This window comes from Elephas maximus, chromosome 9, assembly GCF_024166365.1.
Source record: "Elephas maximus indicus isolate mEleMax1 chromosome 9, mEleMax1 primary haplotype, whole genome shotgun sequence".
Lineage (NCBI taxonomy): Eukaryota > Metazoa > Chordata > Mammalia > Proboscidea > Elephantidae > Elephas > Elephas maximus.
Window position 1 is genome coordinate 7358661 of NC_064827.1, and position 14571 is coordinate 7373231.

Here is a 14571-nt window from a genome sequence, read left to right on the forward strand (position 1 = left end):
TTAATACTGTGGGCTACGGCGCTGATGTGTGCCGAGAAACTGGACACCGCCCCTGCCTGTACGTGGGGTTATTTGGTGAATCTCCATTTGTTAACACCAGCACAGATGAAATTTCCGTCCAGCGTAGACTTTTTAGGCAGTCTCAGAGAACTTTTTTGTTTTTTTTAGTTAGCATTTTCTATCTCAATACATTTCCCCGAGGTCAGCATCGTGGCCCAAAGCAACTACTTTATGATGACAGAAGTTATGCCATAATTCAACATAGTAGCTGTAAGAAATCCCAGAGGTCTTCCTAAAAGCAGTGTTGGAGGCGCCCATCACAAATTAGCCAAAAATAAATTATCTTTGCTGCGTTTGAAAGGAAGGGGCCCTGGTGGCACAGCAGTTAAGTGCTGGGCTGCTGACCAGAAGTTTGGCTCCAAGGGAGAAAGAGCTGGTGATCCGCTTGCATAAAGATGACAGCCTGGAAAACCCTGTGGGGCAGCTCTCCTCTGTCACATGCGGCTCCTGTGAGTCGGAATCGACTGGAGGGCACCTAACGACAATGATGACGTTTTGAAAGGAATACAGGTACACCAGTAGCGCATGACACAAGTAAAATCTGTTGAAAGGAAAACCTCCGGGGGCTGGTCCCCCGAGAAGAGCTGAGAAGCTGCTGTCCTAGTGGACCGTCTGAGAGCCTTTCTGAAGCGCGTGTTGCTGGCTGTGTTCCGCTTCGCCCTTGGGTAAGAGTGTTGGTACTGTTTGTTTGTGCAGATGAAGGCAGCGAAGTGGAGAGTGACATGGATGAAGAGCTGGATGACTCTTCAGAGCCTCAAGCCAAAAGAGAGAAGACGGAGCTGACCCCGGCGTTCTCGGTGGGCTGCCTGCAGCCGGTGCTGGAGAGCAGTGTGCAGCCGAGCCTGCTGACCCCCATCCACAGCGAGCACGTTGTCGCCAGCCCCCAGACCATCCGGCAGTGCAGCACCACGGGCAACACGTACACCGCCGTCTAACGCTTCTCACGGCTTCTCCTCCCAGCTTACTTTTACCCTGTTGATAGCGGGCTTCAGTTGAAAAATGAATAAGCCTGAAGGTCGAATGTTGTCAAATTCGATCTGTGCTGAACATTACCTTTTTGGAGTTGTGGAATGGAATGGGTGTATGTATTTTGCCAGGTCTTTTTTTTTTTTTTTAGTGTAAACACATTATTTGCCTCTTAATAAGAGTTTTTTTTTTTTTTCCTTAGTTTCAGATGTCAAGAAGGAATTTTGCAACACTTAATGTCAATATTTTTGTTCTCTTATAATTAAAAGGTAATTGACATTTTAGTAGCTTCAACTATCTTATTGGTGACTGTTAGTCTTGGTTGTCTGATTTCATGTGTAAGTTTTTAACGAGATGCACTTCTGTGAAGGTCAGAGGAAATGCGTTGCTTTGATTTACACTGGAGCCCTGCCGATTCGGCAGCAGATGCAGCCAATTTGCTTTTGAAAGGTGCTTTTCCTGGGACAGAACCGTAAGACAACACTATTTTGCTAACGTTTTGGGGGACGGAGAGAAAAATACAGAGCAATTTGATTACAGTGCTAGAGGGTTGGAGGGTCGTCCGCTTTTCTCGGCAGAAAAACTGAGCTGTGCATTTATCCGTGGAGAGTAAATGCCAGCGTTGCAAGCGATTGCGCTAATATGTACGTAATGTGTGTACATAATCATTAGACCACGTTAACAACGCAAGCTTCCGTTACACCTCGAATCCTAACTCTGCCGTGCAAACCAGTTCTGCTGCAGAAAGACTACTGACTCTGTATTTGGGACCACCGCACAGATGCAGTCTGCTGGGAAGGGGGGGCTGTTGTAGTTAGATGCTGAAGCTGAAAGAGAAATGAGTTGACTTTTTTTGTTTTTTGTTTTTTAAGTGTACATGCTACTTATGCTGAGCTGGAGATACAGGAAACCATTCCATTTGGATGACTTTCTTTTATTCCAGGTCTTTTTCCTAATAGTAGTTCAATATGCTGCTATTATAAAAGAAAATATATAGAATGCACGGAATGTAGCAACTTGCATATGGTGATTTCCTTCAAAACTATGTCCTGGTTTCTAAAGTGTGTGGATTTCAATTTTAAGCAGAACCTGAAGGCAGTGTGACTGGCACACCTCACTGTTACCGATTCTCAACTCTGTAGGATTTGGATGGGTGGCTGGATGGACCATTGCCATTGAAGATTGTACATCAGGGATCATCGTACCTCGGCTATTACATGGTGCCTTAACCCAGAACTGAAGCTAAGGTTTAGTAAGGTTTCTTTTTGTTCACGTGAATGACTCTTCCGTCCATTTGACAAGGTGTGCCTGTCATTTTCAGATCCTGAAGCTAAGGGCGGGTCACATGTTCTTCGAAGGAAGTTTAGGGAAAACAAAACCAGACAAAAACTTCCCGTTTCGAGTGACCGAGAACCTATTTTTTATTCTTCGAGCTGAATATTACTTGATTACAAACCAGATTGCTTAAAGGCGTTGGAACAGCAGGCAAGTTTTAATACCAACTTGTTGCATAAAATCGTATCTTGTTTAGACCATTCGTATCTAGTTATCATTTTAGAACATTAATAGAACAAGCAGGTACTTTTCGAAGTGCATCTTTTCAAGTCCAAATGTCTGTATGTATGTCCAGGTGTCTGTGCGTCCATGTGTACACACGAGTTCCGGCTGCAGAGTCAGAAGGTGGAGGAGCCCTTGAGCGTATACGCCGACCTGCTTCATTTACACGAAAATCCAAGGTTCTTTTAAGCACTCAATTATTAAATTTTTTTTTTTAAAGGCACATGCATTCATTTAAGTAGTTGTTTAAAAAGAAAAACAAAACAACTAATCAGCAAAAATAAAGCCAAAAATAAAGCCAGAGGGAAAGCACAACGCGGTTTACAGATTACTGATGAGGCCTGTATCGAACTCAAGATGTTTCTCTTTCCAGTTTTATTGGGATGGGGGGCGGGCTTGGAAAGAAGAGCCGGCCTGTGGGGTTTAAAAATACCAAATGGCTTCTCGGGAAATACACGGCAGATTCACCCTGCTCTTGCTTGATTGCCTCAGACTACTCAAGCAACTAAAAGCAACCAAGTTTCTTAAGTAAAATTTCAATGTTTTAGATGTGATTTTTTAAAAAATTGATTCAAATTTTATATTCAACAACTCATATTCGCAAGTCTGCGCTGGCATCACCTTCACCTAGATGTCATTCGAATGTTCGTCTCCATTTTTCCTCCCAAAAAGGCAATGAATTTGCATCATCATTAAAAAATAAAAAAAGAGAGACAAAAAGCAGAACTTCTTAAGCTGCAGAGACTATGTGTTTACGTCATTGTGCATTACCGAATGTTTACAGGTAAAATTAAAATCAAAAAATGAAAAACCCACTCTTCATCACGACTCTCCTTCCAGAATTTTGTTGCGTTTTCTGTCTGTACTCGCCACCCCCAGAATTTTGCTTTGTCTGTATTGGACCAAATGTGTTTACTGATTTCATCTTGTTTAGTGCACGACTCTAAATGTATTTATTATCATTGTTTCCTTTCATTTTAATGTTGGATACATCTGTCATTAGAGGAATCTACTCGTAATGGGCAGATTTAGATTGCTGAGCATTAGGGATGGGGACCCGCCAGGATCCAGCTTTTCTTCCAGTAGTTCATGGTTTGCTGGGAATTAGGACAGATTAGAAATTAAGAAATGCTACCACGTTTCAGTTTGGCTCAGTGAAAACATTATGATCGCCCTGCAGAACACAGTTAGGAATGTTATCTCTTTGTGGCTGAGGTTAGTAGTTCTGGCCGATACACAAAATAATACCTTCCGTTCCTGTTACTTCTAGTTTTTTGTAGTTTGCAGTAAGACACACGCGCGCGCGCACACACACACACTCACACTCACACACATTTTAACATATCTTGAATCTGACTTGGGAAATATTTGAAAATGAAAACAGAATAACTTTTTCATTCGAGCAAATTGAAGCAACTACACTTACTGCATTTTTTGAGCATTTTATTCCATTTTCTTCACTCACTGCACTTGTGACTTCTAAATAATATTAGACACTAGCACTGCTCTTGGAGTAGATTTATTGACAAATGCCACGGTACACATGGTAAGAAGAACTTCGTATTTTCCAACACTGCAGTCAAACACGAGTTGTGAAAGCTGTCTCCGTAGACCAGCCGCTGTACTTTCAGTGTGGAGGAGTGTAAATAAGGTCTATTGGCTCATTTTAGATTTCAGAAAAGTGACTTCCAGATACTCAGATTTGCATCAACTTTGAGAATCATACCCAAAAGACTTGTATTCACTGAAACCAGTGAACAATGGGATGAAATGGGGGAGCCGTCTCCTGGGAACACAGGGCCCGATTTGCAGATCTTTCTCTGGATACCAAGTTGCTGGTCACCTCTTTCAGGATTTTCCTCCAAACTCTGTTTGGACCGACTGTGTAAGTCGTGCCGCCTTTTCAGAACTCCGCTTTCCTTTTTGTGCTTTTCTCTTGTACTGTATAGCATGGTTTACGCGCCTCTCTATAGATGGTATACTTTAAACAAACATCAGTTTTATCAAACGGTTTTAACCCTGAATACCTAAACCTCGGAGCGTGAACATTGTGGCCGCCTTTGATTTGCAGTAGCTGAGAGAAAAGGAACTCGTTCTTGTAGAGTACCATAACAGTCCGTCATTCGGGAGTGGACACACCGACGCCCTCTGCTACACATGCTAACCGTGATATGGTTCCCAATTTTTTTTTAATTCTTCAAATGATGTATTTGAGATGCCTAAAAGAATGCTGTGCTTGAAATACAAGCGTAAAAGGAAAAAAATGTGTGTCACTGTGATGTCAGTCCTCCCAGCGTAGATGCAAGTAGAAAGTCAAAATTGGCAAGTCTCAATTTGAGGCAGTAGTTCCGTATAATAGAGGAAATCGACCTCTGTTGTAACCTCCCCCACCCCCTGCCAAATTCCTGGTGACAAAGTAGCAACCACCCACAGGTTGCAGTCAGAACTTTCGAGATGTGTGAGTCACACCCAATCATGGCGGACGGACCTTGGCCTGCAGTGCTGTTGAAAATTGGCCTTTTCTCTAGATCAGACTGACTTCCGTGGCTATGGTTAGAGCCAGCCAGTGAATGGAATCTTCGCGTTTCTGCAAGTTTGGTGATTTAAAGAAAACTGGAATAGAAGCATTAATTCAGTGCTTAGTTCTAGTATTAGAAAGCCCCTTTGATGTAATGCCTTGTATTAACCCTTTGAGCATTGTAAGATTTACAAGGGGGGACAAAAGCCTTTCAGATCATTTATTTAGACTAGACCGGTAAAATAGACTCTATATCCAAATGTCTAATTATGCTGGTTTGTTTTTGCTTTTATTTTTTTTTTTAACGGGGGAGGGGGGTAGGAAGAGAAAGTGTTTCCAGGCTGAACACTTGCATTTTATATACAACTCTTAATTTCCTTCAAGAGGGCTTGATATATTTATTCCCAGATATTCACTGCCATCTAAGTAAGTGTACTGTTTACAGAAAAAAGAAAAAAAAAAAATCAGCTTTTCTAGCATCATGTCACAACTCTCTAGAAAAGGACAAAGACACGGGCCTGTAGACCTATGTCATAACTGGTTTCTGCACATTGAAAGTACCTAGATTGCCTTTAAAAGGTATGAAAAAGGGTTACGTTTCTTTTTCTTCCCCCCCCCCCCCCTTTTTCTTTTTTCCTCCAAAACAAAAGGTCTCATTTTATTTAGCTTTAGGAAGGAGAAGTGTAGATGAAGCCTTCGGAAGAAATGAGCGGACACAGATAAGCTGAACTCTTTGGGGGCAGTTAGGCTATTTGGGGTTAGATCTCTCATAAAGCATTGTTTGGGAATTTCATTCCGAGCATAATTTTATCTATGCTCTGAACCTGTAATACTTTGTCAGAAAATTATAGATAGGATGGAGAGCAAAGCACTTAATTTTAAGCTCATCTGTCAGGAGATGCTACAACTGACTACTGCTTCTGGTGTCTATACATGTCGGTCTGCTTACACGACTGCCGATCTTGTTCCAGGGACGCGCTTCATGCACCTGGTCCCCTTGTCCCCTGCCTGACCTACACCAGGGCAGCGTGGTCTGCAGACAGATTGGCGCTGCCCTTGCTGGGGGCAAGGGCGAGCGTGACCTCTTCTGATGTCTAGTGTGACAAGGCACCCATAGCCTAGCGCGGGAATGCCGTCAGCATTGCTCCGCAGGCAGGTGAGGAAGTCAAACCGTGCAGATGACTCCCGCGGTAACATGCAATAGTCAAAGGGTTTTAATTTAACTCTCTTCTTTTGGATTCTTCATGATGGTTTACTGTAAATGCTTCTCAGTTTGCATGCCTTGATCATTGCTGCTAGTGATTTTATGTGCCAGTAGACCTGAGTTTAGTTTACCGATTTTACTTAAATAGCGAAAGCCACTTACAAAGTGACTGCCTAGGGTTTGGTTTATTTTATTTTATGGTTTTTTTCTTTCTTTCTTTTGTTTCTTTTTCTTTTTTCTTCTTTCTTTTGTTTGAAGTAATTGGTAATTTGTCTTATTCTCAAAAATATGTTTTCTCTCTTTCAGTTGGTTCTGGTACTTCTTTTATGTTCCCTCTTTGCTTTGTTTTTGAAATAAATTTATGATGTTGGGATTGGAAGCCCTGAGTAATGAAATCTTTGGTAAGAATTGTTTATGCAGCTCAATAATGTGGACAGGAAATCTTTGTTAGAAGAATTATGGTCCTAGGGAGAAAAAAAAATTTCCCATTGACTGTTGATAACCAAGTAAATTTTCCTTCAATAAATTAGTATTTTTCAACGAATGATTGCCTTGTTTTCACCTGCTAAACACAATTTCAAATGACTCGATAAAGGAGGTATTGAATTTTCTTCGTTTAAAAAGCATCTTTTGTACCAAAGCAAATTTCTTCCTCTCCTCATCTCCATTCATCGATTTGGACCTTTGGTGGCGACCAATGTGTTGGTTCCGGAAACTTTAAGTGAGTGCCTTGAGAAAACGGGGAAATTGTGCCTGAGGTGGTAAACTTTTAATTAGGTTAATTGTAGTGCTTACCAATCAGTAATTCTACTATCACTCAGGGCTTTCGTACCTTCTAGGTCAAAACTCCTTTCATTGTGTTTTTTTAAGATAACTGTGTTTTTTTTTTTTAAGTGCCATCATTTGAATTTCACTTAGTAAGTGGCAGATTGCGTCGTTCAGTCCCACAAGCACAGAAACATAGTGACACTAGGAGATATTTGAACATTTATTTTACAATCGAGTGAATATATTATGTAAATGAGGTAAGCAACTTTTGTAGAGATTGTATTGCGTGAGATAATGTAATGTTCTTTTCCAGTTTTTGGACTACAGTTGAATAAACTTTTTAATTATTTAAAAACATCTTTACCGAATAACACGTGATGGTTTTTTGTATAATGTATTTGATTTTGTAAATACGTATTTCCTGATGTGATTTTTTGTGAGAAATGCTAAATCTTTTAGTATATCATGTCCTCTCAAAATTGGCAGGAGCTAAATAATAGTTTGTGGGCGATTTGTATTGTGGACTGTATAATAACTGGGGAACTTTTATAATTATAAAAATATATATTAACTTTTAGTGTGTTGTTTAAACAAATGACTGGAACATACTAAAGATATTAGTAGGATTTTTCTGAATATTTCAGACTTGAACTCAGGCTAGCTTTCTTGTGTTTTTCAAAACAAAATTGTGTCTTGTCTTTTAAAAATCAATAAATTTGTTTCCTTGTTACAAATACATTTGAAATGGCGTGGTTTCTTCACCCCCTCGAATCATCACCAGAGAGCCTGTATCACACAACTTTAGAGGGGAGTCTGTGCGCCCTTTGCCACTAGCTTAGAAATAAAATTGTTTCCCTTTTTTTGCATCAAGTGAAATTGGCAGTATTTGCACGTGAACAACCCAGGAAGGGAAAAAACAAAATTATGAGCCCAGCAGGGTACAAATCTTACCCTCTAAGAAAATTAGTGATTGAGTGCTGTTTAATTTCCAAAGCTGTCAACATTTCCATTGTAGACCCAGATTTTTGGATGTTTATAGTGTGCTTGTTTTATGGCACTTCACATTGGTATATTTGGCACCCAAGTTCCCTGTGTAGATGGAAATAGCTTGTTAAAATTTGTCTCTGTACACTTTATGGGGGCAGATCACCAGGTCTTCTCTCTTGCAGACATTTTAGGGAGCCCTGGTGACATAGTGGTTAAGAGCTCAGGCTGCGAACCAAAAAGGTCAACAGTTCGAATCCACCAGCCAGTCCTATGAGGCAGTTCTACTCACTCCTATAGGATCCCCATGAGTCAGAATCAACTTGATGGCAACAGGTCTTTGGTTTTTGGTATAAAGACTCAAGGAGCCCCTGAGTGGCGCAAACGGTTAAGGGCAGGGCCACCAACCCAGGGTCGGTGGTTTGAACCTGGCGATGTGCGTCTGAAAGGCCATAGCCTTGAGAACCCTGTGAAGCAGTTCTACTCTGCACACATGGGGTCACCTTAAGCCGGAAACAGCTCGACAGCAACTAACAACACTGGTTTTCATTGACCGGAGCAGAGATTCCTAAGAGGCTTAGGTTTCAGGCGTGGTCCTCCTTGCTTCATAAAGCAATCACCCAGTTTCCTTTTGGTAACAGGTCAGCCACCAGAGCAACTCCCTTCTCTACCTGCTTACTTGGTGGCACCGGGAACCCAAAATGGTCAAGGGACAGTCTTAGGGACTACCTCAGCTTCCAGCTTAATGAATTCATGCCTGGCTTTCTGGTGAAAGCATTCCTGCCTTGAATACTAAGACCTTCAAAGCCACCAAGTACAATGTTTGAGGTCCAAACGCCAGGAACCTGTTAAATGGCTTCTCTAGTGTAACGGGAGCCCTGGTGGAGCAGAGGTTAACAGCTCAACTGCTAACCAAAAGGTCGCCAATCCAAGTCCACCAGCTGCTCCTTGGAAACCGCATGGGGCAGTTCTACTCTGTCCTATAGGGTCGTTATGAGTCGGCATCAACTAGACAGCAACAGATTCCAGTGTAACAGAGGGGCTCCCCCAGCTCTATTGTTAGATTCCAGGAGCCATGCCTCCTGATTTGAGAGAAACACTACCAAATATTGACTGCTGGTTTAAGTCGTATACAACATTCAGTGAGACTGCCCCCCAAATTTATTATATATTGTCTCCCAACGGGCACCACAGCTGAGCCTTCACCAGGCCATTCTGTTGTTCTACAGAACGAGTTGCTTCTGGGTGATGAGACACGTTGTTGTTAGTTGCCGGCAAGTCGGCCCCAACTCATTGTGACTTTATGTATCACAGAATGAAATGTTGCCTGGTTCTGCGCCATCTGCAGGATCATTGGTATGTTTGAGTCCATTGTTGCGGCCACTGTGTCAATCCGTCTCATTGAAGGCTTCCTCCATTTTCACTGACCCTCAACATTACCAAGCACGATGTCCTTTTCCAGCAATTAGTCTTTCCGACAGTCAGGGAGTTGAAATCTTACCATCCATGCTTCTAGGGAACATTCTGGTTGTATTTCTTCTAAAACTGATTTGTTCGTTCTGGCAGTTCACGGTATATTCAATATTCTTCACCAGCACCGCAATTTGAAGACATAAGACCACTGAATCTGTACTGGAAGCCTACATCCTTTAGTCATATAATTAGTTCCTGAATCAGAGATAGGAGCCCTGGTGGTGCAGTGGTTAAGCACTCAGCTGTTAACTGAAAGGTCTGCAGTTCCAACCAACCAGCTGCTCCCAGGTAGAAAGACCTGTCAATCTGCTTCTATAAAGATCACATCTTTGGAAAGCCCACGGGGCAGTTCTACTCCATCCTATAGGGTTACTATGAGTCAGAATCAACAGCAATGGGTAATCAGAGGTGACATTGTGTGAAACTACGTGTTTATGAATAAAATACCTACAAAAACAAAAATGGTAGTGCCAGCAGGGAAGGCAAATCCGGATCTGGAATATATATTTCATGAAGGGAATTGGATCTCTCTATGATGAAAAAGAAACAATCTAATAAACCTGCCAGTTGGTCCCCGGGAGGAACACTGCCGTGTGGGGAGACTTAGCGTTGGTTTCTGCTCTTGGAAGTTGACAATCAGCAGTAGCAGTTGCCATATCAGATTTGGAGAGGGGAAGTCCATATTGTCAAGCCCCTGTAGAGCCTCTTCCATGCTGCCATGGCCACTTTGTACACAGTCACATTGAGCAAATACCAATATGACTGATGAAAAAGATTGACCATCTTCCTCAGATCCTAAAAAAGAGAGAACATTTTGAAATACCTGAGTGTGCCAGGAATCAGCTAGGTTACATTTCTGCCAACCAGCAAAATGGGAGCTGGAAATAGAGATATAAAAAATACATTTTTCGCCCAGTTGAGTTTAAGGGTTGTGAAATCTATACCCAATAGAGTGAAATTCCTGGGTTGGAGCCATGACCTGGTGCTCCTGGAAGTGACATATCCTCTCTCAGCATATTTCAGCGTTTCCATTTTCTTGGCACTTGGATGTCAGATTTATTAGGAAGCTTGAAGGAAATAAATAATCTGTGGCATCAAGGCAAGTGACCGCTGGGAATACTGACCCACTGGACTTCTTGCTCAGGACGGAAGGACCAGTGGAAGGTTCTGGAGAAGCGGTCACCACCAGCCCTAACGACCCAATGACCTGGTTGGGGGCCCTTCTCTCTCTGCTCACCAGGAACAAGTATTTAGTCGTGGTCACTCTCATCTTTTACGAAAAGAGTGTTCTTCAAATTTGACTTTATAATTTTTTTCTCAAACCAAGAATAAATTTGGGTATAAAGTTCAAATTGACCAAGACCTAGTTTTAACCCCACACAACACACCCCACCAAGCAAAGATCAAAATAGGAAAGTAGGTGAGTCCTGGTTCCCGATTCCTTAGACTTCAGATTAATTCCCGTAACAGAACTGTCAAGCAGCCCGGAGGCTTAAAGTGTCAAACCCCGTACAGAAATAGGAGTGAAAGTAACCAGTCCAGATGGGGAATTTATTCCAAAAGGGGGCCAACAACTTTGTACCTCGGGCTGACCAAGCCAAGAGCACGGTAGTCAGGTATCTGCTTGGAAATTGGACTGATTTGATCACCCACCAAAGGGCTTTCAGAATCAAGATATATCTGCTCTGAGAGGAGCACAGATCATAAAGTTTGGGTGTTGTTTGTGACTGTGACCGCTTGCTAGAACATTTGTTATTCTCAGATACCTGCGTGGCTCACTCACACGCACGGTCTGCCTCTGCTCCAGTGTGATCTAAGAAGTCTTCCCTGACCACCTGCCTCCCTCCCAGATTTCCCCATGTCCCTCACCCTGCTTTATTTTTCCTACAGCCCTTCCTACATTTGCCATGTTCACTTCTGCATTGTCTACCCCCTCCTGCAGAATGCAGGTTTCGGTAGGGCAGTGGTTTGAACGACTGCATAGCATCAGTGCAGAACTGCTGCCACATGGCCATCGGCAAATATCTGGTCAGGATTTGAACTGGTGAATGATCCACGTCGGCCTCAAACATAGCCATTGCCAGTTCGTAACCATTCGTACCTGCATCTCTTGCTAGTCACTTAACATGTTATGAACTCATGGTGAATGTTGGAGCATAGGCAGAGGAAAACGATACTGACTCTCAGTTCTACCCAAAGTAATGTATGAATACAACGCAATCCTGATCCAATACCAACAGCATTCTTGAAAGAGATGGAAAAACTAATCATTAACTTTATGTGGAAAGGGAAGAGTAAAGCTCTTTTGAAGAAAAAGAATAAAGTAGGAGGACTCTCACTACCTGACCTCAGAACCTACTATACAGCTACAGTAGTCCAAATAGCCTGGTACTGGTACGATGACAGATACATTGACCAATGGAACAGAACTGAGAACCCAGGTGTAAAGCTATCTATCCATGGTCACCTGATCTTTGACAAGGGGCCAAAGTCCATCAAATAGGGAAAAGACTGTCTTTTTAACAAATGGTGCTGGCAAAACTGGATGTCCATCTGCAAAAAAAAAAAAAAAAAAAAGAAAGAAACAGCACCCATACCTCACACCATACACAAAAACGAATCCAAATTGGATCAAAGACCTAAATATAAAACCAAAAACTAAAGATTAAAGAAGAAAAAATAGGATTAATGCTAGAGGCCCTAATAGACGGCATTAACAGGATACAAACCATAAAAACACACAAACTCCAGAAGTTAAGCTAGATAACTGGGATCTTCTAAAAATTAAACACTTAAACGCTCAGCAAAAGACTTCACCAAAAGAGTAAAAAGAGAACCTACAGACTGGAAAAAAAGGTTTTGGCTATGACAAATCTGACAAAGGTCTAATCTCTAAAATCTACAGGAAAATCCAACCCCTCTACAACAAAAAGACAAATAATCCAATTAAAAATGGACAAAGGAAATGAACAGACCCTTCACCAAAGGAGACATTCAAACAGCTAACAGACACATGAGGAAATGCTAGCAATTACTAGCCATTAAAAAAGATGCAAATCAAAACCACAATGAGATACCATCTCACCCTGACATTACTGGTACGAATCAAAAAAACAAAAAATAATAAATGTTGGTGAGGCTGTGGGGAGACTGGAAGTCTTATGCAGTGCTGGTGCGAATGCAAAATGGTACAACCATTCTTGAAAACGATGTAGTGCTTCCTTAGAAAGCTAGAAATAGAAATACCATATGATCTAACAATCCCACTCCTTGGAATATATCCTAGAGAAATAAGAGCCTTTACACAAATATATGTACACCTGTGTTCATTGCAGCACTGTTTACAATAGCAAAAAGATGGAAGCAACCAATAAGGAAGCATTAACAGATGAATGGATAAATAAATTATGGTATATTCACACGATGGAGTATTACTCAACAATAAAGAACAATGATGAATCTGTGAAGTATCTCCTAACATGGATGAACCTGGAGGGCATTATGCTAAGTGAAATAAGTCAATCACAAAAGACAAATATTGTATGAGGCTACTACTATAAAAACTCATGAAAAGGTTTACACACAAAAAGAAACAATCTTTGATGGTAACAAGGGAGGGGAGCTGTGGGGAAGAAAAACACTAAATAGACAATAGATAAGTGGTAACTTTGATGAAGGGTAAGACAGTACACAAAACTGGGGAAGCCAGCACAGCTTGTCCAAGGCAAGGCCATGGAAGCTTCATAGACATATCTAAACTCCCTGAGGGACCAAATTACTGGGCTGAGGGCTGTGGGGACCGTGGTCTCAGGGAACATCTAGCTCAATAGGCATAATATAGTTTATAAAGAAAATGTTCTACATTCTACTTTGGTAAGTAGTGTCTGGGGTTTTAAAAACCTGTGAGTGGTCATCTAAGATACTTCACTGGTCTCACCCCATTGGGAGAAAGAAAGAATGCAGGAAACCAAAGACTCAAGGGAAAGATTAATCCAAAGGACAAATGGACCACAAATACCACAGCCACCACCAGACTGAGTCCAGCACAACTAGATGGTGCCCATCTACCACCAGTGACTGCTTTGACAGGGATCACAATAGAGAGTCTGGACAGAGCTAGAGAAAAATGTATAACAAAATTCTAACTCCCCCCCAAAAAACGCCAGACTTACTGGTCTGACAGAGACTGGAGAAAGTCCAAGTGTATGGACCGGGACACCCTTTTAGCTCAATACTGGAGTCACTCCTCAGGTTCCCCCTTCAGCCAAAGATTAGACAGGCCCATAAAACAAAATGAGACTGAAGGGGCATACCAGCCCAGGGCCAAGGACTAGAAGGCAGGTGGGGACAGGAAAGCTGGTGATTGGGAACCCAGTGTTGAGAAGGGAGAGTGTTGACATGTCTTGGGGTTGGTAACCAATGTCACAAAACGATATGTGTACTAATTTTTTAATGAGAAGCTAGTTTGTTCTGTAAACCTTCATCTAAAGTACAATTAAAAACAGAAAATGATATTGACTTTGTTTTCCGCCCTCTACGGTAGCATGAGGAGTCCTGGTGGCACAATGGTTAAGCGCTCATCTGCTAACCTGAAGGTCAGCGGTTTGAATCATCCCAGCAGCTCCATGGGAGAAAGACCTGGCAAGCTGCTTCTGTAAAAAATACAGCCTAGGAAACCCTCTGAGTCGGAATCGACATGAAGGCACTCGACAACATGACGGCATAATAAAAGTATTTCCAGCAAGTTCTGGACCTAAAACTTGTTTCTCTTCAATGTTAGTGATTATGGCAGAATTGAGGAGTTGAAGAGGACCCTGGTGTGCCATTTGGCCTAGTTCCTTTGTTCTCACCAAGGTCCAAGTAGATTAAACGTTCATCAAAGAAGATGAGGGAAATCGGTGAACAAACAGTGGCCAGGCTCAGAGCTAGATTCCGTTTCACAGATGAGGAAACTAAAGCGTCACTAGTGCTCCCCAATCTCCTTCCTTCATGCCACGACGCGCACAGATTGTTACAGTGCAGTGTATGAGAGGGCGCTCAC

The 14571-nt window shown here is 42.0% G+C and overlaps 1 protein-coding gene across 7 annotated transcripts in view; it reads left to right on the top strand.

Moving 5' to 3' along the window:
* RFX3 (regulatory factor X3) overlaps window positions 1-7854 on the top strand; it is a 315870-nt gene extending 308016 nt beyond the window's left edge. For 5 of the 7 annotated variants that reach the window (XM_049895335.1, XM_049895333.1, XM_049895338.1 and 2 more), the window contains exon 17: window positions 757-7853. In XM_049895335.1, coding sequence (XP_049751292.1) covers window positions 757-995 — 239 coding nt within the window. In that variant the 3' untranslated portion in view covers window positions 996-7853. Of the gene's footprint in view, window positions 1-756 lie in introns of all 7 variants that reach the window. The other 2 variants (XM_049895334.1, XM_049895339.1) reach the window with 1 other exon arrangement.
* The last annotated feature ends 6717 nt before the right edge of the window (window positions 7855-14571 follow it).